The sequence below is a fragment of the Anas platyrhynchos genome, chromosome 10, assembly GCF_047663525.1.
Source record: "Anas platyrhynchos isolate ZD024472 breed Pekin duck chromosome 10, IASCAAS_PekinDuck_T2T, whole genome shotgun sequence".
In the NCBI taxonomy this organism is placed as follows: domain Eukaryota; kingdom Metazoa; phylum Chordata; class Aves; order Anseriformes; family Anatidae; genus Anas; species Anas platyrhynchos.
In genome coordinates this window covers 14360681-14382253 of record NC_092596.1, presented here as the reverse complement: position 1 = coordinate 14382253, position 21573 = coordinate 14360681, and the positions used below count along the sequence as shown (strand labels likewise).

Genomic DNA, 21573 nt, shown 5'->3' with positions numbered 1-21573 from the left:
GGTTCAATCCTGGCTGCCAGGAGAGCTGCAGGGTCCATTTTGTAAGGAATCTCCATGCTGAATATGCAATAACACCACATGAAATAGGACAGAAGTGTCCAAAAAGTGCAGGTACTGATTGATATTTAATTTAGCATAGCATCCATTTCAGTTCTACTCCAAGTAGTTCTTACTTTGGAATTTATTTGGTTTGAAGTACACTGAGCACAGACCCTATGTCAAAGCTCTTCCAAGTCTCTTTCCAGGTCTCCCTCCCACCGCTTACCTGCCTGGGTGGGTAACCAGTAATCCAGAACATCATTAGATACAAGATCACGGTCAACTGAAGCTACTAAAAGGCAGAAGTTGGCAGCATCAGATACGACTGTGGGGACACTAACTCCTTCCCCCTCTAATCCTCCTGTCCTAGGCTCCTGGAATACAAGTAAAGCAAAAGGCCTTCTGTCACAATATAGGGGAGGGGGGAGACAACACCCTCCACAACTGAAGTCTCTTCTACCAAGAGATGCTGCCTAACCCCAACACTGAGCTAGAATTACACTGCATCATGCAGCACTTAAAGATCCCTGCTTCCCGTTAAGCTGGGGCTGACAGGAGCCTTTATCCCACAGCAGTGCTCTGCTGCATGGGGCCGGACAAGAGGCACAGCCTAATATCTTCACGGGAAGGCAATGCAGGGCCACCTTTCAGCCACAGGTAGGTCCTACAGAGTTTTTCAAAGTCTTTTCTGAAGGGTCTGCATTTCCCTCTTCACTCTAAAGCAGCGAGTTCCTCCAGGAGCCGCTCCTTCTCCTGCTGCAGCTCCTGTACCCGCTGCTTGTTCTGCTCCAGCCTGTCCTCCAGCCACTGCAGGAGGGGCCCGCTGATGGCAGACATCTGGCTGCAGAGGTTCTTTGTGAACACTGCAAACAAGAACACATGTCAGTGCAAACACAGGACTGCACGCTACAATGAGCGCAATGGGGCATGTTCTAGGGAAGAGAGAGGATTAGAATTCACCCAAGCTCCCTGGCAAGAGCTGAGATGCTGGATGCTTCCTGTACATCACGTTCAGGAGATACGAGCACGCATGGATCAGACACACACACTACTTGAAGACTCACCACAACTACATACACATAGCCCTTGCTGTTCTAGCAGGAAATAAATAAATAAATAAAGTTTATGGCAATTTTAGCTGACTGATCAAGGGTCCTTAAGGAAGCCACAAGGATAGAACAGCATTTATAAACCCCAGGATTAAGTTACTTTACAACCCTTGGTATTTTCCTTTAAAGTATTACAAAGTCTAGCAGACAAAAAGCAATGCAACAGGGAAGCCTTTTGGTTACACGGCATCTGTGAATGAAACTCAACTGCCCAGCAAATGAAAAACCAAGAAGTTGGTGCTTTTATAGTTATTTCTAACTGCTCTTTATAGCAAAGGCAGCGCTGGGGCTCACAAGGGCTGTTACACAACCATGCTCTGTCCCCCGAAAGCAGCACCATCCAGCCACTGCTCAAGGCTCTAGTGTCCCAGCTCCCAGAACAGCACCCGGTGCTCACACCCAGACAGAAGGAATCCTTACCTGAGCCATTGTGAATCTTGGTCACGGAGTCTAGGTGGGTGAGGCTGAAAGAAGAAGCAGAAAGCAAATGAGTGACAACAGCAGTGAAGTGCTTATCAGGCAGGTCCAGGCTCTAGAACTTGCTACCTACAGCTGGCAGTGCACGTACTTCTAAACCTCATTGTTTGGTAGAAGCCCCGTACGTTCACAAGGATAACAGACCTTCCTGCACAGAAATGGCACTCAGGGGAGCACCAGAGGCAGGAGAACGAAAAAAAATATTACATTTAATCTCATTTCTGACCTCTCAGCACTCTTACCCTGGTTAAACACCAGTTATTCACACACAGACACATCAGCAAAGCACCACCACTCGCCCACACGTGCGTTAGCTCTCACTGCATCGGAGGAGCCGTTCCCTTAGCTCACGTGCAAGTCACACGCGGGAGTACAAGGTCAACACTGTAACATGAGAGTGCTCCCTCAGCGCTCCTACAAAGGCACACCAGGTGCTGATCCTTCTCACTTCTATATCCCTGCTGAGGCACTTGAGGTACAGCAGAAGCAGAACGTGTCAGTGAAGAGCCCTGCAGAGGGCTGCAGCCCTGGGTTGTTACCTGTGAATCCTCCTGTAGGCATCCTGCTCCTCTTGGCACAGGATCTTGGGCAGCTCGACAGCTGACTCCAGACACACCTTCCCGATGGTCTCATGCGGGACAACGTGAATGGGAATTTCAATCCTTTCGTACCTACAAGGGTATCAGACACAATTAACTGCAAAGCAGCAGAGAAGGAATAATAATAATTTAAAAAAGCCTTTACAAACCTACAGTCTGGCTCATGGGCTCACTGCAGGTTTACTTCTGAGAACATGTGCCACAACTGACAGGCAAATGGAAGCCTTTACAGCCACACTCTTACTTCAAATTCTACTGATAGAAATACTGAAGCAGCTGAAGGGCCAGCACTGACAACACGATGCACAGCACGCATACAACTGGCAGGGCCTGACCCCTTGGAGCTTTGAATTCTGGAGCTGGGCCTTCACACGACAGAGTACAGCACTCACACACAAACGACAGCGTTCTACATCAGCTTTCAAATTAAATTACTAAATTATCTCGCCTAAATCAGTCAAATTCAGATTCTCTTTGAGCAGCCTGCATTAGCAGAGATAAGGAGACCTCGTTCAGGCATCTCTGTACCTATTTGTTGCTCACCGTGAACCCAGAAGCCACTTACTTGAGACAATCCAGAAAGGAGAAATGAAATGAAATCCCAACTAAACATAATATTCCTGTTGTACTCACTCTGAGCTCTTCTGGGCCTGAATGGACTGGAAACAGGTGTAGAGAATCCTGCCTGTCTAAGAGAGGCAGCAGGAAGTCAGATGTCAAGTACCAAAACATCGCCTAGAACCCCCAAATCCTTCAGGGAGCAGAGTATTTTCAAACAGCATTTAACAGTTTGCAGAAATATACACCTTATGCTTGGATTGGTCTGCTGGAACTCTTTGCAAACATTGATAGACCCACTAAGTATGAAAAAAAATAATCTTAGACCAGAGCTGCTAGGAAAGCCTGGCCAAGACACGGCTGTCAGCTCACCCCGTGCTGCAGCAGCATTTTGGGAGGCTGCACTAGGCTGTGCCTGCTGGCCTGAAGGGCACTGAAACCTCTTGGTGCACGCACTGCAGCCAGCTGATGCGGTCCCAGAGCCCTGACACCAGCACAACTGCAGGCTAGAAAGCCACCCCTGCTCAGCACACAGTAATTAACAGCACCTTCCTTTGCCATCAGGAGTACGATCCAAACGCCACCGCTCAGCCCTGCTTTGACTGTGCTCCAAGCAGAGCTCGGCCCTTGCTGCAGGCTGCACCCAAGGCCAAGCGCAGGATTTCAGCTTTGCCCTGGGGCCCACGTTTCTCCTCAGCACCTGGAGGGTTTAATCACCATTCTTAGGTTACCTACCTTGGTGTTTTTGTCCTCAATGAAGCAGGAGAAGATGAGCCCTACAAAGCCCTGGTCCATCATCTGATACATGGCTTGTGTGCGGACATCTACAGACAAAGAAATGAGACAAGGAGAATTGCACTGTTCACCTGAAGGCCTGGAAAAGGTTTTCCAGGTTCCTAAGGGTGACCCTGGAGTTTGATAACAGTCCTGTGCCTAAAAGTACTTACTCCAGGATATTATGTAAAAATGTTGATCCCATTTAAAATACAATTAAATGCAAGTCTTAAAAACACAAGATGAGTTAATGAGACAAGAAAGGATCGTAACATAAGCCTGGTGCTGCAGATCAGCCATATAACCACAGCGTCCAGCAGGTGTAAGATACATCTTTCTTTCAAAAAAGCGTTAGTTTTTGCATTAACACTTGGAGACGTCAAAAAGCATTACAGCAGGACTACGATTCCCACAGCTTTTTGCTATTACCCAGCCCCAGCTCTAGCTCTGCTGCCTGGAAGAGCAGCAGCACCAGCACCAGCTTCTCTGGGGCTGCTGGGGCTCGGGCAGCTCGAGCACCAGAGCACAACCCCCATGGTCTAGGCATTTGGGAAACCAAACATTGACAGCTGGGACGTGCAGCTCTCAAAGCCCACTATTAATTAAGATAATTAACCAGCTAGGAGCTTTTGCACAGAACCAAGACTGAGCCTGCTCTTACCAACATGTGACGGCCAGACGGTGATGTGGGGGTGGGAGTGGTACCAGCCCACCACCCTCATGGGGCGCCCCGTCATCTCAGCCAACCTGTGTGTGCGTCAAGGCGCTTTTTGGAAGCAACAGAGCAAGGGGGAGAAAAAAAAAAAAACAAAAAACTTTGCACGAGCAGAGCAGAGCTTAAACCATCCCTACAGAGGGGACAAGGAACCGATGGAGTCCTCTCCCCCAGGACTAGCAGGGGGTGTATTTGGTTTGTAGGTGGCGGTGAGGGGCGGGTGGGGAGGCTGCCGAGGACGATGCAGGGGGGGCAGCTCTGCAGGGGGGGCAGCTCTGCAGGGGGGGCAGCTCTGCAGGGGGGGCAGCTCTGCAGGGGGGGCAGCTCTGCAGGGGGGGCACCCAGACACAGCTCCCCGCGGCTCAGCCCAGCCCAGCCCTTGGTGGTGGTGGTGGGGGGGGGGGGGGGTGAGGGGGGGCAGCACCCAAGGATATCTCCGCCTCGGTGGAGGCCGCCGAGAGCTGCTCGGGCGAGATCTCGACGCGGTCCTTCCTCTTGTCGGAGCGCCGCAGGATGATGACGGACTGCACGTGCACCACGCGGCCCGCGTCCACCTGAGGGGAGAGACGGGAGGGGAAGGGAGGGGAGGGGAGGGGGGGGGGCAGGGCCCTGTGCTACCCGCCCCCCACCACCCCCCACAACCCCCCAGCCACCCCCGCCGCCCCCCAGGCGCGCCCCGCGGTACCTGCCCGATGCAGAGCCCCATCACCTCCTCCTTCTCGGTGCTGAGCGCGTGGTTCAGGCACACGAGGAACGCGTCGGCCTCCAGGTGCACCGCCTGCACCGCCATCTTGTCTCCTCGCCGCCCACACCGGAAGTAGCCCCTTCCCCTCACGGAGGGCCAATCACCGCGCTCCTCGCCGGCTCCGCCGACCAATCAGCGCGGGGCGGTGCGCCCGCCGCGGAGGTTCCGTGTCGCCCCCGCGGGTGCGGCTCCGGGGTTCCGGGCTCTTGCCGCCGCCGCCATCCCGTACCGGGGCCGGGGCGGGGCGGGGCGGGGCCGGTGGGAGGCGGGGGGGGGGGGAGGGGGCGGGGCCGTCCTGGCGGAGGCGCTCACGGCGCGGGGCTGGCAGCGGCTCGGGCTGCAGGTAGGTCACGGGCGGGCGGCGCGGGGCGGGCTGCGCGCACCCAAAATACCCCCGGCCGGGAACGGGAACGGCACCGGGACCGGGACCCCGCCCTGCGCCCCCCCCCCCCCCAGCCATGGCCGGGCCCCTCCGAGCCGCCCCTGCCCCACCGGAGGGCCCGGAGCCGGCTGCTGAAGGAGCGGGGGGGGGACAGCGCCACGGGCAGGGCAGGGCAGGGGCCGAGCCTCAGGGAGAGCAAAGCCCGAGAACACAAAGCCCAAAGCGTCCGAGCCCCAAAAGTCCAAACCCCAAAAGTCCAAATCCCACAGGTCCAAACCCCCAGGAGTCCAAGCCCCAAAGAGTCCAAACCCCCAAAGCCAATACCCCAGAAGCCTGAACACCAAAAGCCCAAGCCCCAAAGAGTCCAAGCCCCAAAAGTCAATACCCCAATAGTCCAAACCCTGCAAGTCCATACCCCAAAAGTCCAAGCCCCAAAGCATCCAAACCCCAAAAGTCCAAACCCCCAAAGAGTCCAAACCCTAAAAGCCCAAACTCCAAAAGCCCAAGCCCCAAAGCGTCCAAACCCCCAGGAGTCCAAGCCCCAAAGAGTCCAGACCCCAACAAGTCCAAGTCCCAAAGAGTCCAAACCCCAAAAGCCCAAGCCCCAAAGAGTCCAGACCCCACGAGTCCAACCCCCCAAAGTGTCCAAACCCCACAAAGAAGCTCCAGCACAAGTCAGTGCGCCCTCAGCCCCGCACACTGCTCGTCCCATCCCCATCTCACTGCAAGATCCAGGTTGGGTTTTTGGGGAGGATCGGCTCCCGTTTAGCTCCCCGGGAGCCACGCATGAACTGGGCGGCTTTGGTGCGGAGCCGTGGAGCCGTGTCAGCACAGCTGTGCCCCGTGCACTGAGCCCCAGCATCGCGGCTTCCCTCAGTGCCCACATGGCAGCTGAGCTCCTCTACCAGTCCCACCCCGTCCCCTCCTAAAACACAACCGGGGGCTGGCCAGCACGCCGAGCTCCAGCTCTGGGGATGGCCCGAACTGCATCTGGAGCAATTTCTTTCATTGCTTTGGTAAAATATTCTAATATTTTCACTTTACAAGCAAATAAATTAACCTCGTCACAAGGTTCAGTCCTCCCGCTGGCCATCTTCACATTTGTTTGTGTTTGTGTGGCTCAGAAGCCACCAGGTCCCAGAACAGCATCAAACTTCAAGGCCCGATATCGAGGAGGACAGAAAACCTGCAGGTCGTGGGGGTGTCCATGGGGCTGGGCTCTAAATCTCCCCAGCCCCAAACCTCAATCTGCTCAGTCTTATGCAATTATGTTGATGGCAACTCTGAAATCAGCGTCAAAGCATGACACTGCAGTCCTGCAAATTTAAGATGATTGGTTTTTGTTGGATGGGTTTTTCAGGGCGTAGATAACGAGTCGAGCAGTGTAAGGAACAGTTTTTACAACTTGCTTTGAATGTAAGTAAGCTGACTTCTCTCAACTCTGTCTTCCTTCAGGCTCCTTTATTGCTTTCTGATAAAATCAGCAAAAAGTAGGAAGCGTGTAAGTTTTTCCCGTCTTGATGTTTTAGGTGCAAATGTCTAAGCGCATGCTTTTTCAAAGCTCCTGTTCCTCTCGGATGTCCGAGTTCCAAGGACAGACCTGCCGTGCTCCACACCCAAGTGACGGTTTTGCCTGACCTCGAGATTTTAGTCGTGGCTCTGACTGGGCACCCTCGCAGCAGTCTTAGAGGCTGGAGAAAAGCGAGGCCAGAGCGAGCCTGTGAACTCTGGCAACTGAGCTCAGGGCTGTGGAGCTCGGAGGAAGTTTGGGTCGAATTTCTGGGGCAAAGAGTGAAAAGGCAATGTTGTTAACTGCTGCCCATTCTGCACGGTGTCCTCTGCATGAGACCCTGTTCTGTCGGCCCTGTACCTCTCATTGCCACCATGCTCGTGCACAGGAAACACAGAGATCCGTGTGGTGCTTTAGTCCTCCTGCGTGAGGTTCAGCAGGGCTGGACCAGGTTAGTATTTGGATAGGAGACCTTCCGGGAGAGCTTACTTGCTGTAGGAGCAGTGGCGTTCACTTATGGAGCGATATTTTTCCAAACCTGAATCAATATTGAGCTGACAACATCTTCTTGTCCTGGGGATGATGAGCTGTAGAAATTCCAGCTCTGAGTGGGGCACGAAAGCAAGTTGGTGAGCATTTTTGGACATGATGGAGCTTTTGGCATCAGACCACAGAGTAGGAGAGTGTCCTGGCCAAATTCCAGCCTGGGTAATTACATCCTGCTGACTGAAAGTGAGCAGCGGCGATTGCTGCACTTCACTGTTGGGCAAAGTGATTTCCACACGTGGGCTTAAATTTGGAAAGCAACTTAGGATAAAGCAGAACGAATAGGACTTCCAGGGGTGTCACTTTAACCCTCACAGCTCATTGCTGAAGGCCTCGTGAGGCTTGTCAGTCTGCTGTCGCGTTCCTTTCAGTGCCTGGGAGGGCCGTAACACACCACGGGATGGTCTTCAGAGCTTTCAGTAACACACACACATTGCCACACGTCAAGCAAGGAAACAAACAGAATGGGAGAAAAGAAATAATAAGAGAACGATCAGAGTTTTCCTTGGCGTAAATTACAATGCTGTGTCAGTGCTGGTCAGGCTGACCCGTGGTTGGTGTTTTGTGTTCAAAAACGCTCGGTGCTGCTGTGGTTGGGAAAGGCAGAGAACCGCTGGGGTAAGGCAGAGGAGGCAACGTGGACGTGTGTGTCCTGCTGTGTTTGTACCCCAATGTATAACGATGTTTTTCTCTCCCTGACCTTCCCTGCTTTATTTTGTACCCAGATTTTCTTGCTTCTGTCCGAAACATGCCTTGTAACTCCGCGAGTTTTCGGAAGATCACTGTGTTTCACTGGGATAGGAGTATTGCATCTGCTTCATAGCAGGAAGATGTTACATGTATCGCAGCCTAATTCTGTTCTACTTTAAACCTAGATAAAGGATGAAGACTGTCTGTACCGTTCTGATTACCTCTTCTAGGGTTCAAAGAGAGAATCACTTGCCCTGACCTCCATTTGCTAATGGCTCAGCTTGCTCTAACTGGCATACAGACAAACTTGCCGTTAAGCAAACGTTCTGGTAGGAAGAACCGCCTCCATGTCCAAAATTCCTTTGCCCCTGCTGCTATCCTTGGCTCTCAGTAAGCACCCAAAGTCTGAACCACGCAGAGCCGCAAGAGCTGTCCACGAGAAGCCTGTGTGTGAATGGACAATGCTGCTACCCTCTTAAGGGATGAGACGAAGGCCCCTGCACAATGACAGCTCTGCGAGATCCAAATGTGAGAGTCAAGCGTACGGAGTCTCGTGCTTTGTCTCCAGAGTGATCCTCGTTCTTGTTAAGCTAATTCCACCCGTTGTCACAAGTTTTTGGGATTTAGACCATCATTAGCCACGGAACTCCTGCGTAAATCACTTTTTTTTTTCTTCTTTTCTCCTTTTTCTTTTTTTTTTTTCCTCCCTATTTTACACGAAGACTGTTACTAGGACTGTTAGCGGAATAAGCAAAGCCAATATCCACAGGGTTTAACCGTGTACCTATAGCACCTTTTGCCCCAGAATGCCTTACAGACGCCATGCAGCGCGCACATCCCAGCGCCCAACCCGCCGTGCGACCTCCTCTCCCACAGGCATCACCTTAGCCCCCCAGGCTGCCTTCTAGGGACCCTTCAGCACACAGCATCCCTCCCAGCACGGCAGCCGCCGCCCCGAGGTGCCTTTCGGAGAGCTTTCTCCGCCAGCGTGCTCGGAGCTCAGGAGCCCGCGCGCCCGCCGATGCCGCGCGCCTGAGGAGGGAGCGGCGAGGAGCGGCGAGGGCATGGCAGAAGGAGGGCACGCGGGGGCTCCTCCCGTCCGCCTCTGGGTGCGCCGCGTGGGGGTTTACTGCGATGAGCACCGCAAAACGTGGCTCGTGGCTGCGGAAGAGGCAAGTGTGCTTCGGGCTTCGCCGTGGTCGTGGCTTTGCTGTCGCGGGTGCCTCTGCTGCACTGCCAGTAACTGCCTCCTCTCTCTGTTGCTCTCCCCCAGGAGGAAGGTATGCTGAGGGCTCGGATCCAAAGAGTTCAGGTTCCCCTGGGTGAGGCGCTGCGACCCAGCCAGCTCCCCCCATCCCGGCTGCCTCATATGTGGCAGCTGTCCCAGGGTGAGCAGTACAGGGATAGTAACTCTCGCGTTTGGGAGATAGAGCACCATCTCATGGTAAGGATGGTGGCGACACTAGACCATAGTCATTCCTGTTTGTGAAGTCATTTGAGATCCTTGAGGGACGGCAAAGGACTGTTGTTTTATTGACGTCCGTTAGCTCAGCCCCGGTAACTGTAGACGTATTGAACTTTTCCTTGTCGCTTACAGCTCGGTGGTGTTGAAGAACTGCTGCTTAAACTCGTGCCTGGTGATTAATCTGGTACGTGGAGACATTACCCCTGCTTTGTGCTGTGCTGTTTATTCCCAGTCATCCTTTAATGCCAATTTTTGTCTTTCAGGAGCAGTCGCTCTAGGAAGATGTCCTTGTATGTTTTGTCCAATAAATGATTCTCTCTCCACTGAAATGCAGCCACCCCTGGGGTGGAGGCACTTAAACAACACACAGCAACATCACACAAGAGTTAGGACAGGCAGTGAAGAGGAGTATCGTGTCCCATTGCAACATCAGGGGGACTTCTAGGTAGGCAGAATGGAATTGCCCTAAGTGGAGTTTGGCCAGGATGCTGAAGTAATGTCCTAGCATTACTTGGGTGCTGAATGAGCTGAGGTTTGAAAGGCAGCTCCTCCCTAGCTCTGGGCAGGGGCAAGAGCTGAACTGTGGCCCTGAGGGAGCGCGAGTCCCACCACCGCTTTCAGCCACAGCCATGCTTTCCCTTAGAGGTCTCTCATCCAACTGCTGCTCCACCAGCTTCTGCTTCTCTTTTGATTTGAGATCACGCTTACAGGTGTCACAGCTGCAGAAAGTCACATTGATTGTCTGAAATCCTGCTTTTCGGGGATGTGATTGTGGTTGATTGTGGTTTCTTTTGGGGGGAATTCTGAGAGGATTTCTCCTGCAACAAAAAAGCCCCTTCATTGTTGTTATTTTTACTGTACGCACGTAACTATGTTGTTTTGTTCTTTTTTTTTTTTTCCTTCCCTAAGCTCCTCCTCCAGATGCAGTTACATGAGTAACCAAACTCCTGGATGTGTAGAGCTCACAGAGAGGGCTTTTACACGGACACATGTTTTAGCATAAGGCTTAGGGGCACAGAACTGTTAAAAAAAAGACAGGCGAGTTCATGGGAGTCGTGGTTGGAGTCTTTGTGCTTCCAGGTGGAGCAGGACACGTTCTGACCAGAGAAAAGGAAAAGGCCTCCAAGCACAGCACTGTAAAACCTCCCTGTACTCACTGCCCACATCCTTTAGCCAGACCCAGAGCTGTCACTAAGGAGGCCACTAACGAGTTGCTCCTGGGAGAGGTGTGCAGTGAAGGTTGTGTGTGCACTGGCAGGCTGGGGAGCCCCTGTCCGTGTCGGCAGGCACCTGCAGGCAGCAGTAGGCACTTGCTGAACTGTCTGTGGTAGAGAGGGAAATCGGGAACTCTTTAAAGCCCTGGCTCTCAGACAGTGTCTTTCCCTCCCACCCCCAAACATTATTTCTACAGTAACGTTTTCCTATCATTTTAGTTCTCTGAACATGTCCCAGAAGGATCCCTGCCAGAAACAAGCCTGTGAAATACAGAAATGCTTGCAAGGTACCAAATGTCATTTTGTCTTTTTGGTGTCTTGAGTTTTGGTGGAACTTGATTCTTTTAACCTAACCCAGCTCTCCCTTCACCTTGAGGAGGAAGCAAGCAAGCACATTAGCGTGACCTGATTGCAAAGTGAAACAAATTATAAAGAAGTCTGGTTTTAAGAGAGTTCCGTTGTGCTTGGTTGTAAGCAACGAGACACCATTAGTACAAAACGGAGCGCTTGTAACAGCAAAGTGTTTATTTCTGACGGAGCGTTCTCCTTGCCAGTAGTGAGAGCCTGTGTGTAGACTTGGGACCGAGCTGTAGGCGGGGAGAGCTAGACATTATAATAAGCTCCCTTGCAGAGTGGGTAGCGAGGCTGTGGGCGGATTGCAGAAGACTGCGGAGCGTTTAGCTCGAGGCGTATCTTAAGAGCAGGTCAGACAGATGTCTGGCAGGAAGAGATGTGGTATATGTGATCTGGCCTCAAGGTAGGAGATGCACTGGTGTCCTCTGGAGACCTTTCACAGCTGTTTTGTAATAGCTTAGCCAAATATTTGTAGTGAAGGGGGAGATTACCTGATAATGTGCTTCGGGAGCCCGAGTTGCAGAGAAAAATATTTCTTAAAAAACTTGGTTGCTTCTTGGAAAACAACTTGCCCCATAGAACAAATAAGAGAAAACATTTCTATGTGCCAAGGCAGCTCCACCACGTGGAAAAGAGTTCTTCCTAACTCACCCAGCAGAGCCCTTACTGTGCGCTGAACCTCTCAGGAACTCACTGCAGTAGCCCAGGGCAGCCAAGGCAGTTCCACGACGACTCATTTCTGCCTTTAATTTGTTTGCAGACCGCAGGCAGGTTAGCTGAAATGCAGGGAGTTGGGTAGGAGACCTGTGGGGAAGCAGAGGGATGGCCTTGCAGCCTGCTGCAGACACGGAGATCGCAGCCAGTGCAGGAGCCACAACAGCCCCTGCTGCCTGGGGGAATGGCACAGGGGGAAGGCAGCAGTCAGCCAGGTAGATGTCTGTTTTTCCCAGGATTGTTTTCGGGAAGCTGTGTTCAGCTCAAAGCAAGGGCTCAAATAATCCTCTCCCCGTGTGAATAGATTGCCTGATTTGCTCTTACTGTCCTGATAGTTTGAAGTGTTCTTGTGGGAAGAGCAGCCTTCACTCCCCACAGTAACTGCACTTAAAAGCTGATGTTGAACAGTGTTGTGGGCCCAGCTATGACAATGTTATTTTCATAACACTCGTGGAGGTTACTCCAAGCGTTGTACCTGCGTAGGTTTGTGTACGGATTTGATCTGACCGGTTAAGTGTGAGCAGAGAAGCTTCTAGAGGCCGCTACGTGCACACCCCCATCCTCCACTTCTTCAGCTAACGTTCTGGAGCGCTGCTGTTGTGCGTGCGTTGCCCTGCTGGGATATTGTCTGAGCTGCACAGATGAAGCAGCTGAGCTGACAGACAGCGAAGCAATTCTTCCTGCAAGAATTAATTTAATAGAGGATGTACACAGAACATTAGCTGACTAATACCCACAGTGTGTGCCGTGCGGAGGATGAGGGCAGGAGCAGGAGCACTGGGAGCTGCTGGCTTTTCCGAGCCTGCTGGTTTGCAGCGGGTCATTGCTTCAAAAGATCTTGCCTGCTTCCTCTGTGAGGCTGAATGCCCACTGCAAATGTTTTCTTTTTTTTGTGTTTTGCTGTCCACGGTATAACTAACCCTTGTGCTTTACAGGAATGCATCCCTGATGGGTAGCAGGGTGTGCCTGAACGTAGCAGTAGTGCTAGAAACAAACCTGCACAGGAACGGTTAAGAGAGCCCCCGGAGCACCCATCGTAGGATCATTATGGCACAGAGCTTAGCTTTCCTTTTCCAGACCTCCCACACTGTTTAGGTTGCCAGCTTCTTCCTCTTAAACCCAAGGGAGAGCAGCAGGGGCTTTGAGCAGGCGGATGGGGCTGCAGGTGTCCTTCCCGAGCCACCTGGATCCATCAGTCTTGGTTTCCTAGGGCCTGGAAGAACCCTGCTGGGCCTAAGCCCCAGCTGCTACATTTAGTTGATGAGGGCCAGTCACTGGTGAGGCTGGGCACTGAGACCAAAGCACCTCTTCCCCTGTGTGGACTTTGTGTCTCCTTTCTATTTTCCAGCGAACAACTACGTGGAGTCTAAGTGCGCAGCCGTGCTCCAGGAGATGCGGAAATGCTGCGCCCGGTACCCCAAGGGCCGCTCCATCTGTTGTTCAGGTTTTGAGAGAGAAGAAAGAGAGAGAGAAAAGCTTAAGACTACTTCAGACAGAATTCCTCCACCACCTCAGTAACACAATGCAGCCCCAGCAGGTGCGAGAGCACGGACTCACCTGCGGAGCCCATGTGTGGTTTTTTTTGAGCCTTCTCTAGACTTTCAGGAAAGCCAGAAGGCTCCCAGAACACACCATCCCGTGCACCAAAAAGTATAACAGTACCAAGAGATGGCCTGGTTAACAGACTGCATTTTCTGTACCAAAACATCATCTACATTGTCTTCGCATTGCAACTGTGTCTGTGAAAAATCGGTTCGATGTTTTTAGAATGCTTACCTTACTCTAACCCATCCTCGCTCTCAAAATGGAGGGCTGGAACCAAGTTACTCTGGCTTCTAGAGCAGGAGGTACAGGAAATGTGCTCATCAGAGTGAGTTTAAGCGTGACACATAAAACAAAGTCCATCTTGACACCGCAGAGGTATTGCTGCCATCACGCAGTAGTTCCAGACAACGTTCACCTGTCCAGTGGTTCAAGCTCAAGAACGGGAATCAGGTCCGGGGTTCGTTCCTAGGTTTTGCATAGCTCATGAGTGGCAACACGTCACTTTGCCTAAGTGCCTCACTTTCCCACTGGACAGGGTTTTGATTACTATATTTGAATTGCCTACACGCTGCTATTTGCATGACAATAAAGATGTTACAGGAACCTTATTTCAGGGATTGCTACAGGAATAGGATTTTTTTAAAAAAAGCAATATTCATTTGGAAAATCTGACTGTTGATATAAAATTTATAAATTTCTGTCTAATTGAAGACCTTTAAGCAATATGTTATAAACCCAGCGTAACTCAGCACGCTGGTACCCAGGGGCCTATCACAAAGCCCTGGGCTAGATCCAAGAATCGACTTAGGTGCCACTTACTGAGCAAGCAGTTGTAGGCACCCACTTCTGGTACAGCACTTCAGACTCACACACAAACCGTCTTGTGTCTGGACCCCAGGGAGAGATGGCTTTTCAGAAGCTCTCACCTGTGCAGCAGAATTTCCTGTGACCTGTAGAAGAGCTTGGTAGACAGGTTCCTGCATCACCCTTTAGAGCTGCCCACGTCTCTCCGTCCACTGTAGCAGGAGTCCAGGCACCTCAGTGGGTGCCAAGCCAGGGCACCCACATACCAGACTTTGAACCCACTAGGCCACTAACTCTGTCATTAGATCTAGCCGTAAGGACTTTTGTGCTGTGATCAAGTACAATTAATTATAAAATACAGCTTCTATAAAAATACCACTGTAGTCTAGGCACAATAGCTGAGTGTATTGAAGCCTAGAAGAGCAAACCATCTGTATTCACTGCTCTGAAATACCATAATACAAAATAAATGACTGGAACAAATTGCAGTCTCAGTGTGGTTGTTTATTGAGAACCCAGCATAGCTGTAAGCTGGGCAGCTTGGCTGCTGTTCGCTATCCAGAGCTACATGTGACATTATCATGTTTAAATAGAAGCTGCTTGGTATTTTCACAGCCTGGGCACGGAATATTTCGGAGCTGGCCTTACTGGACAACAAAACAGAGGGGTGGCAGGGTGGCCAGTTCTCTTGAAAAGCAGTAAAGAATCATAACAATGATGTGAAGCAGCTCAATCACTTCACAGGTGGATCATTTTTCCCTCTTGCCTGATCCGAGCATGAGAAAGAAAATCACCAACACATGATCAAAAAAATATTTAGGCTTCTGTCGCACCTAATTAAAGTCTTTGCTCTACCTGAATAGAATGGGCATGAAGACAAACTCCGTGAGCAAGGAAGCCGAGGCCACGCTGGCAGCAGAATCACCTCCTACTCCCGAGGCATCCCAGCTTCTGTGAGCATGGGCAGTGGGTGCCAGGATCACCAGGCAGAGGGATTTGTTAAGGCAGCTCACCCTCAGCCACGGTCACCTGCAGAGGAGGGAGGCTGGGCGCCCTGTGCCACTGCACCAGCTGCAACTGCTCCCACCAGTAAAATGCAACAGGCAGGGCAAGGCGAAGACACAGCGTGCTGGTTCCTGAGAAGCCACCAGACCTCACACGGAAGTTAGAGCAAAACTGTTTAATAAAATATCACTTCAACAAGCATTTACATACAATATATAAAAAGACTTCAAAAGCCTAGTGTGTTTTAAACCTTCCCATACTGGTACAGATGCCAGAAGTTGTTGAAACGAGACCAAAAGGAGCAAGTGTGTTGGGGAGTGTGGGGGGGAACACCTCATCTTGGCACCTGCAGCAATGAAAATGCATTCCCACAGAGCATCAAACCTTCCAGTGTGGGCACACAGCGTCAAACAGCGCCAGCCGTCAGCCCGACACTGGCACAGCAGAAGGATTTGCCAGATGCTGATGTCCTTGTCCACTCCCTGCCTGTGCTCACACTAAACAAAATGAATTTGTCTCAACCACTTGCTTCCTGCAGGAACTGAGACGTTTTGGCTCCCTCTCCGGGCCACTGCTCTCCATAGCAGCAAGTCGGGACCCTGTGGAGCAGAATCCAGTACACCCCTCCCTGGAAGGGGCAGAAAGCGACTTATCTGAGCTGGAAAAACAGCCCTCAGGTCTGCTCGTGATTTACTTTGAGCTTTGCTGCTGGGAAAGATTCGTGATGCACCTCGGTAGAAGCGGGTTTATGCAGCACAGCAGGCAGGGGGGAAGCAGGGCTGTTTCCCTACAGGAACAAGAGATACTCCACAATGCAAATGTGTTAATGCAGCCACATCCAGCTGTGCGGGGTTACTAAAAAAAGAAAACACTTCTGTCACTCCACTCCCAGACACCGACTTATCAAGGACCTATTTGCTGCATCGCATCCCTCCTGCAGCCTCTGATGGCTTTCCTAAAAGTCATCGTTAAAAGGCTGTGAGCCCAGCTGCTCCTTTATTCTCCCTGGCCACATAGGGTAGGACAGGAGCAAAGACACCGATTTATGTTTCTTGATTACCTGCAGCCTCTCTTCATACCCAGAAGGTGAGAAACCCTCACCTAAATCAAAGCGTTGCCATTCTGACACTTCAATCAGAAGTGAAGCAAAAGGAACAAGAGCCTGTGCTCAGCCCAAAACCTCTGGTGGCAGAACCCCCAGTGCCAGCCCTTCCAGCAGCTCTTTGAGGAAGAAACCCCATTGTACCCACACCGAGAGCCAAAAACCTATGTTCAGAAGGGCATCACACGATGTGGGAGATGGGGTGCAGCTGCCAACCTGTGTCCCAGGCACCCACGTGCATCACCGTTCTCTAGCGTGTTCCCCACGAAAAGTGGGCTGCACATCAACGTCCTGGGCAAGGACACCTGCGTGTACCTGCTGGAGGGCATCACCCTACATCATGCAAGTCCCCCCACTCTGGAAAGTGCTAGTGCCAACCAAGCACAGCCAATGCAGAACACCTCTAAGATTTTTTTTTTTTTTTTTTACTTTTTTTTTTCATTTTTCTTGTAGGTTAGAGTACTGCTCTGCACTCAACTGCACCTGGCCAGACATCCCATGAACACCTGAGCTCTGCATCTGGGCTGCCTCATCACCTGCAGAAGAAGGGCTGCAGCTGTTGGAAATAAGCAAGGGGATTAAGCAAGCAGGTTTTTTTTTTTGTTTTTTTTTGTGGAAATTGTAAAGTCAAAGAAACAAAACCAAGGCAAAGAGCACGGAAATGGTCTACTCCTACAAGGGCATGCCCATTTTTTCCCCACCCTTTTTGTTATGTACAGTACCCTGTTTTTGTACGCAGTGACAGGTAGGCAGGCAGGCTGAGCTGCTCCGCACAGCATCTTCGTAACCACAGCCTCAGGTTAGGGAAGAAACAAATGGGAGTTGTTGCCAAATGCACTCAAAGGATTCTGCGAGTCCCAGGAGATGCTGCAGGAAGGCAGCTGGCCCCCTGCCCACGGCAGCCACCAGGGTGCAGACAGATGCTGGAAGCCCTGAAGAGTCCAGGTGGAGTCTGTACCCCACAGCAGGTAGGGGACTGCGCTCAGAGTAGTTCTAACCACATTTCACCTTCTCCTTCCTCCCCAGACACACCGCAATGGAGCTGGCCACTGGGATCCTGGACCAGCACAACTTCCCTAAACACTTGCCATCTACAATCCTACCCCACGTGGTTGTCTGTAAGGGCATCACCAACCCCAGCGTGGCCAGAGAAGGCCACAACGGGCTTACAAACACCACTCTGAGCCCCGGGGTGCTTTGCAGAGAGCGGCACAGCTGAAATGCTGCCCACAGCAGGCAGGCTGACACGGGCAGGGCAAGCACCCTGTGAGCCTGCTCAGCACAACAAGAGCGCCTCAGCACAGGGCTGACAGCCAGCAAGCGAGAAAGGAGCTCTGCTTTCAGAACACGGGATAAGGGGAGAGTCTGGAGAGCCACCCGTGGTGCTCAGTTTCCATCTGCAGTGCCAGAGCTGCACTTCCAGTAAGGGCTATAAATAACAGCAGGCGAGGAGCCAAACAGCCACCCCCGTGCGGGGCAGGGGGAGGGCAGGACCCCACCGCCACACACAGCACGAACGTGCTCCTTACCCACAGCCCAAGCTGCCCCCGACTCCTCTGCAGCCACCCCAGGACATGCAGGAGTATCTGCATTTCACACCCAGCTCTGCACAGAGGGAGGCACAGGCTTTCCAGGTAGCGGAGCAGAGAAAGTGCAAGCTAAATAACAGCCAACAGCTGGCAGCTGTTGTGCACATGTACTGGCAGACAAACACACAGGTCCTGGACACCTGAAAAGAAGCACGTTTAAGAGATTTCTCTGCCACTACATGGTTAGGAGGCTGCACGTCATCTGAGAACGTGGGACTGGGTGTGTGTGGAGGGGAAAGAAATCACAATGATGCATTGCAAGGCAAAAACTTTCAGGCCAATCCCAGCACCCAGACAGGTAAAAGCTGGAAGTCAGAAGCAGTGTTGGAAGAAATAAAGGCTGGAACCTGTGAGCAGGGGGCTGAGCCTGTTGGAAACATCCATGGAAACATGACTTCTATGTTAAAGGGAACGGGAAGGAGAGGAGGGCAAGGGAGGCTGGGCACGAAGAGGGAGTCAACTGTAGTTCCTAGGAGGCCATTCCGAGCAGAAATCCTCCAGCAAAGCCTCCAGTCAGGATAACGTTCTTCTTCAGAAATATGATCACCTAAGCATGGGAGAGAAGAGCCAAGAGTGTTCTCCAACAGCCGCAGCCACTCACCCCCCTCCCCACAGTGAGGCCCCTCTCAGGCTGTTCTTTTAGGTGGGCAACACCAGGAGAGCGGCCACTGCTCAGCACCAGCTCCGCATCCTCCCTAACGGCCTCCCCGCTCTATCTGTGGCACGTGAACTGTGGAACAACCCCAGCACAGCCCAGATCCTCTGACAGAAGGGCTGCTGATGGCACGTGGGAGTCAGATCACGCTGTGGCAGAGCCCGGAGTAACCAGGCCACTCTGCCGCCAGACCTGCTCAGCTTTCCTGCTCAGCCTTCTTGAGCTCCCCACAACCCCAGCACGTTTTCTTCCAACCCCAAGGACTTTGCCGCAACAAATGGTGAGTAGGCGTCGCGCCTAGAAGACGCCCTGTCTGCCTCAAATTCATGTAGGCAGCTTTGCCATCTCACTAGTTTTGCTTTTACACAAGCACTCCCTCCTGGTATTTGCATGGCGGAGGATCCACGGGAGCCCAGAATTCAATCCCGTTTCCTGCTGTGCCTCCAGCAGGGCACCTGCACACCCCCTGGGAGAACTGTCTCACCTCATCCACTCTGCTTTTCACTTCTGGAGACATTTTGTTACCGCTGCTGTGAAATTTCAGCTGCTGCTTGGCTTTGTTCACATCCCGTTCTACTAGCTTCCAGTCCACTTTGATGTATCCCGTGTGGTTTGCGATCTGGAATGTTGAGGGGTGGAAAGAAAGCTCCTGGAGTGAAATCCTGGCTAAACAGAATCCCCTCCCACCCCTTCCCTGACCAACGCCGTCCCCACGCCCTGGACCAGCAGGCTGAGAGAAGATGAGCACACAAGGTCAGGAACTGGACAAAGCACCGTGCCCGTGGTTCCATTTGTCCTGCAACATCTGCCTCCCGCAGTAATCCTCTAACAGAAGGGCACACGCTGCAGCTTAGCCTGTGTCAGCCTCTGCAGCGTAAAGCTGCCCCCCCTTCCCCCTCACAACTGCCACGTATTCGCTGGGACGCTCCGCAGCTCTCCTGCTGCTGCGGGTGGACTGGACGCTGCTATTAATAGCCTGCTCCTCCCTGAGTATTTTATCTGGTCAGGATGATTCAACGGGGTGAAACTCTCCCTGCTCAGAGCGAGCCTTTGGCTTTCAGCAGAACGAGTAGAACCAGAAGAGTGAGAACGAGTCACCGAGGATGCAGCGCCTCAGGAGCAAACCAGCAAAGACTCCTGCGTGAGGTCAGAGAGCTTTCTGTCTCCTGCAGGACGTACGGACCAGATTTCAGCATCTGAGAGGCTCCCCTCAGTTTCTGAATCCTTAGAAACCAGAAGAAAAGGCTGGAGGAAACGGCCTAGCTACAGCAGCCAGCTGTGACCAGCCCCTCCTGCAGCAGCAGTGCAGATCGCCATGGCCCAAGCTTGCTTCCACTTCGCTCAGGTGGCTCTGCAGCAACAGTGCCCGTGTGCCTTGGCCTGGCCTTTGTTAGCCAGCCCCAAGCAGACAGCACCTTTTGGCGATCCTGAAGCTAATGCTCCTGCTTTGCTGCTACTAAAACGGGGTGGGAATTTATTCATGGATTTGAATTGGCCCTCTAAGACGTCAGCAGCAATCAGCCACGAAACTTTAACAAGTCTTTGCAGACCAACAGACTTGATCAGCCCTGGCTATTAAAAGCTGAGACATAACCCTGAGGTGATCTAGGGCGTTTCTACGATTCTCTAAAGTAACTCCATGAGCAGCCTTTGAGCATGTCTCCAGTTCTAACATGCTTTATTTATGCTACCTGTGAAAACGGGGCATTGACCTGTGCCAGGGAACATATGCCCATGGCATCTGCAGGCACACAGAGCTGACCCCACACGTCCCAGCAAGTAAGGAGCACTAAGACAACCCCTCCTCCCCACCAACAGCGTTCTCACAAAGCCAGGCCCACTCTTCATACACACCTGAAGCAGGAAAAAGCCGCCTCCCACAGCTGTTGCTGCCAGCTTTCCAACTTTCTGGAAGATGAATCCAGTGCACCTGCAAATCAACCAGGATTCAGTGAGGAGAATGCGACACCAAACACATGCACATCACACATCCTATCCTACCGACAGGCCTGCCTTCCGTGCTGATTGCTTGAGGTCCGCAGCCAGGCGGGCTGACAGCAGAAGGCCACAGGCAAGCAGAGAAAAAGGAGGAGAATTTGTGCCTGGCCAGATGTGGCACTTTGCAGCTCTCTACTTCTCACCACAGCATCTCAGGCTTTCACAGCTTTGATTCTTATCTCTTCAACATCGTGATCTCCCAAAAGCGCAGTCGGAAACACGTGGTTTAAACCAAAATCAGCACGCGATTTCGGTGGGGTACCTTTAACAGGGATCACCTCCAGGAGGAGACTGGGCAGCACAAACAACGTTACTCCAGGAGGGAGCACGGGAGGCAGAGCACAGGGGTAGCTCCTTTGCGGCCCGAACAAGCAGCACTTTTACCCCTTATTCCTTTTTTAAGCAGGCAAGAGCGGCCCCAGCAGGGCCGCGCGATATGAAGGGCACCACAGCAGCCACCAGCGCCCCGGGCCTGCTCAGCCCTGCGTGTGGCCGGCCCCGGGAGGGTCCCCCCGCCGCCTGCCGCCCCCCGGTGCCGCTCACCAGCCGGTGAGGCCGCCGATGACGAGCTGCGTGGCCACGTTGTACTTCTCGGCGCTCGACCCCGAGCTGGGCGCGAACACCCTGCGCCACCACGGCCGGCTCTTGGCGTACTCGGACAGCTCCAGCACGGTGAACGCGTCCTCCGGTCGGCCTGCGGGCACACAACGCAGCCCCGGCACCGTCACGGGCCGGGCCGGGCCTAACCGGGCCGGACCAGGCCTCACCCTCGCCCCCCGGCCCCGCCGTTGCCATGGCAACGCGCCCGCCCCGCGCCCCGCCGCCCACCTCCGCCCGCCGCCGCCATCTTCCCGCTCCGCCTGACACTGCGCGTGCGCAGCGCCCCGCCCCGCTGAGCGCCGTGAGGCGATGGAGGGGCGGGCGCCCCCCTCAGTGCCCGTGTGTGTGTGTAGGGGGGGGCTCTCGCCCCAATAACCGTGTGGA

At 52.8% G+C, this 21573-nt stretch overlaps 4 protein-coding genes and 1 long non-coding RNA gene across 10 annotated transcripts; 2 read left to right on the top strand and 3 right to left on the bottom strand.

Moving 5' to 3' along the window:
- Positions 1-163: 163 nt before the first annotated feature.
- Positions 164-5116, bottom strand: BRCC3 (BRCA1/BRCA2-containing complex subunit 3). The gene is made up of 8 exons (XM_038184165.2): positions 4957-5116; positions 4706-4825; positions 4218-4305; positions 3518-3606; positions 2858-2913; positions 2165-2296; positions 1569-1612; positions 164-902 (listed from the first exon to the last, which is right to left on the bottom strand). The coding sequence occupies exons 1-8, from the start codon at positions 5059-5061 to the stop codon at positions 751-753; spliced, it is 786 nt and encodes a 261-aa protein (XP_038040093.1). The 5' UTR covers positions 5062-5116; the 3' UTR covers positions 164-750.
- Positions 5117-5271: 155 nt separating this feature from the next.
- Positions 5272-14723, top strand: CMC4 (C-X9-C motif containing 4). 4 transcript variants are annotated; one of them, XM_072043073.1, is made up of 4 exons: positions 5284-5359; positions 6854-6899; positions 11043-11110; positions 13240-14723. In XM_072043073.1, exons 3-4 carry the CDS (start codon positions 11053-11055, stop codon positions 13407-13409), a joined length of 228 nt encoding a protein of 75 aa, XP_071899174.1. In that variant the 5' UTR covers positions 5284-5359; positions 6854-6899; positions 11043-11052; the 3' UTR covers positions 13410-14723. The 4 variants fall into 4 exon arrangements, with proteins under 4 accessions (XP_071899173.1, XP_071899174.1, XP_071899175.1 ...); XM_072043072.1 differs by lacking the exon at positions 6854-6899 and having other exon boundaries at positions 5272-5359; XM_072043074.1 differs by lacking the exons at positions 5284-5359; positions 6854-6899 and adding an exon at positions 6759-6814.
- MTCP1 (mature T cell proliferation 1) lies at positions 9183-13367 on the top strand. Of its 3 annotated transcripts, none has more exons than XM_072043070.1 (4): positions 9183-9316; positions 9418-9588; positions 9742-9793; positions 13240-13367. In XM_072043070.1, the coding sequence occupies exons 1-3, from the start codon at positions 9209-9211 to the stop codon at positions 9787-9789; spliced, it is 327 nt and encodes a 108-aa protein (XP_071899171.1). In that variant the 5' UTR covers positions 9183-9208; the 3' UTR covers positions 9790-9793; positions 13240-13367. The 3 variants fall into 3 exon arrangements, with proteins under 3 accessions (XP_071899171.1, XP_038040094.1, XP_071899170.1); XM_038184166.2 differs by lacking the exon at positions 13240-13367 and adding an exon at positions 11043-11102; XM_072043069.1 differs by lacking the exon at positions 13240-13367 and adding an exon at positions 9873-10013.
- Positions 10474-13240, bottom strand: LOC140003342 (uncharacterized). The gene is made up of 2 exons (XR_011811840.1): positions 12888-13240; positions 10474-11981 (listed from the first exon to the last, which is right to left on the bottom strand). It is a non-coding gene; the product is annotated as an uncharacterized lncRNA (long non-coding RNA).
- A 682-nt stretch (positions 14724-15405) lies between the features above and the next one.
- On the bottom strand, positions 15406-21573 carry FUNDC2 (FUN14 domain containing 2). The gene is made up of 5 exons (XM_027465530.3): positions 21418-21573; positions 21133-21283; positions 20446-20521; positions 19076-19210; positions 15406-18483 (listed from the first exon to the last, which is right to left on the bottom strand). Exons 1-5 carry the CDS (start codon positions 21434-21436, stop codon positions 18406-18408), a joined length of 459 nt encoding a protein of 152 aa, XP_027321331.3. The 5' UTR covers positions 21437-21573; the 3' UTR covers positions 15406-18405.

Bases quoted from the DNA above. Each gene is read 5' to 3' on its own strand.
- BRCC3 (XM_038184165.2), bottom strand. From the start codon at position 5,061: ATGGCGGTGCAGGCGGTGCACCTGGAGGCCGACGCGTTCCTCGTGTGC. The intron at 4,826-4,956 runs GTACCGCGGGGC...CTCTCCCCTCAG, and splicing joins TGGGGCTCTGCATCGGGCAG to GTGGACGCGGGCCGCGTGGT. The intron at 903-1,568 runs GTAAGGATTCCT...TCTTGTTTGCAG, and splicing joins CAAGATTCACAATGGCTCAG to TGTTCACAAAGAACCTCTGC.
- MTCP1 (XM_072043070.1), top strand. From the start codon at position 9,209: ATGGCAGAAGGAGGGCACGCGGGGGCTCCTCCCGTCCGCCTCTGGGTG. The intron at 9,317-9,417 runs GCAAGTGTGCTT...GCTCTCCCCCAG, and splicing joins GGCTCGTGGCTGCGGAAGAG to GAGGAAGGTATGCTGAGGGC. The intron at 9,589-9,741 runs GTAAGGATGGTG...TGTCGCTTACAG, and splicing joins AGATAGAGCACCATCTCATG to CTCGGTGGTGTTGAAGAACT.
- FUNDC2 (XM_027465530.3), bottom strand. The intron at 20,522-21,132 runs GTGAGCGGCACC...GTTGATTTGCAG, and splicing joins ATCGGCGGCCTCACCGGCTG to GTGCACTGGATTCATCTTCC. The intron at 19,211-20,445 runs GTGTGTATGAAG...TCAACATTCCAG, and splicing joins GCGGCTTTTTCCTGCTTCAG to ATCGCAAACCACACGGGATA.
- CMC4 (XM_072043072.1), top strand. From the start codon at position 11,053: ATGTCCCAGAAGGATCCCTGCCAGAAACAAGCCTGTGAAATACAGAAA. The intron at 11,111-13,239 runs GTACCAAATGTC...TCTATTTTCCAG, and splicing joins AATACAGAAATGCTTGCAAG to CGAACAACTACGTGGAGTCT.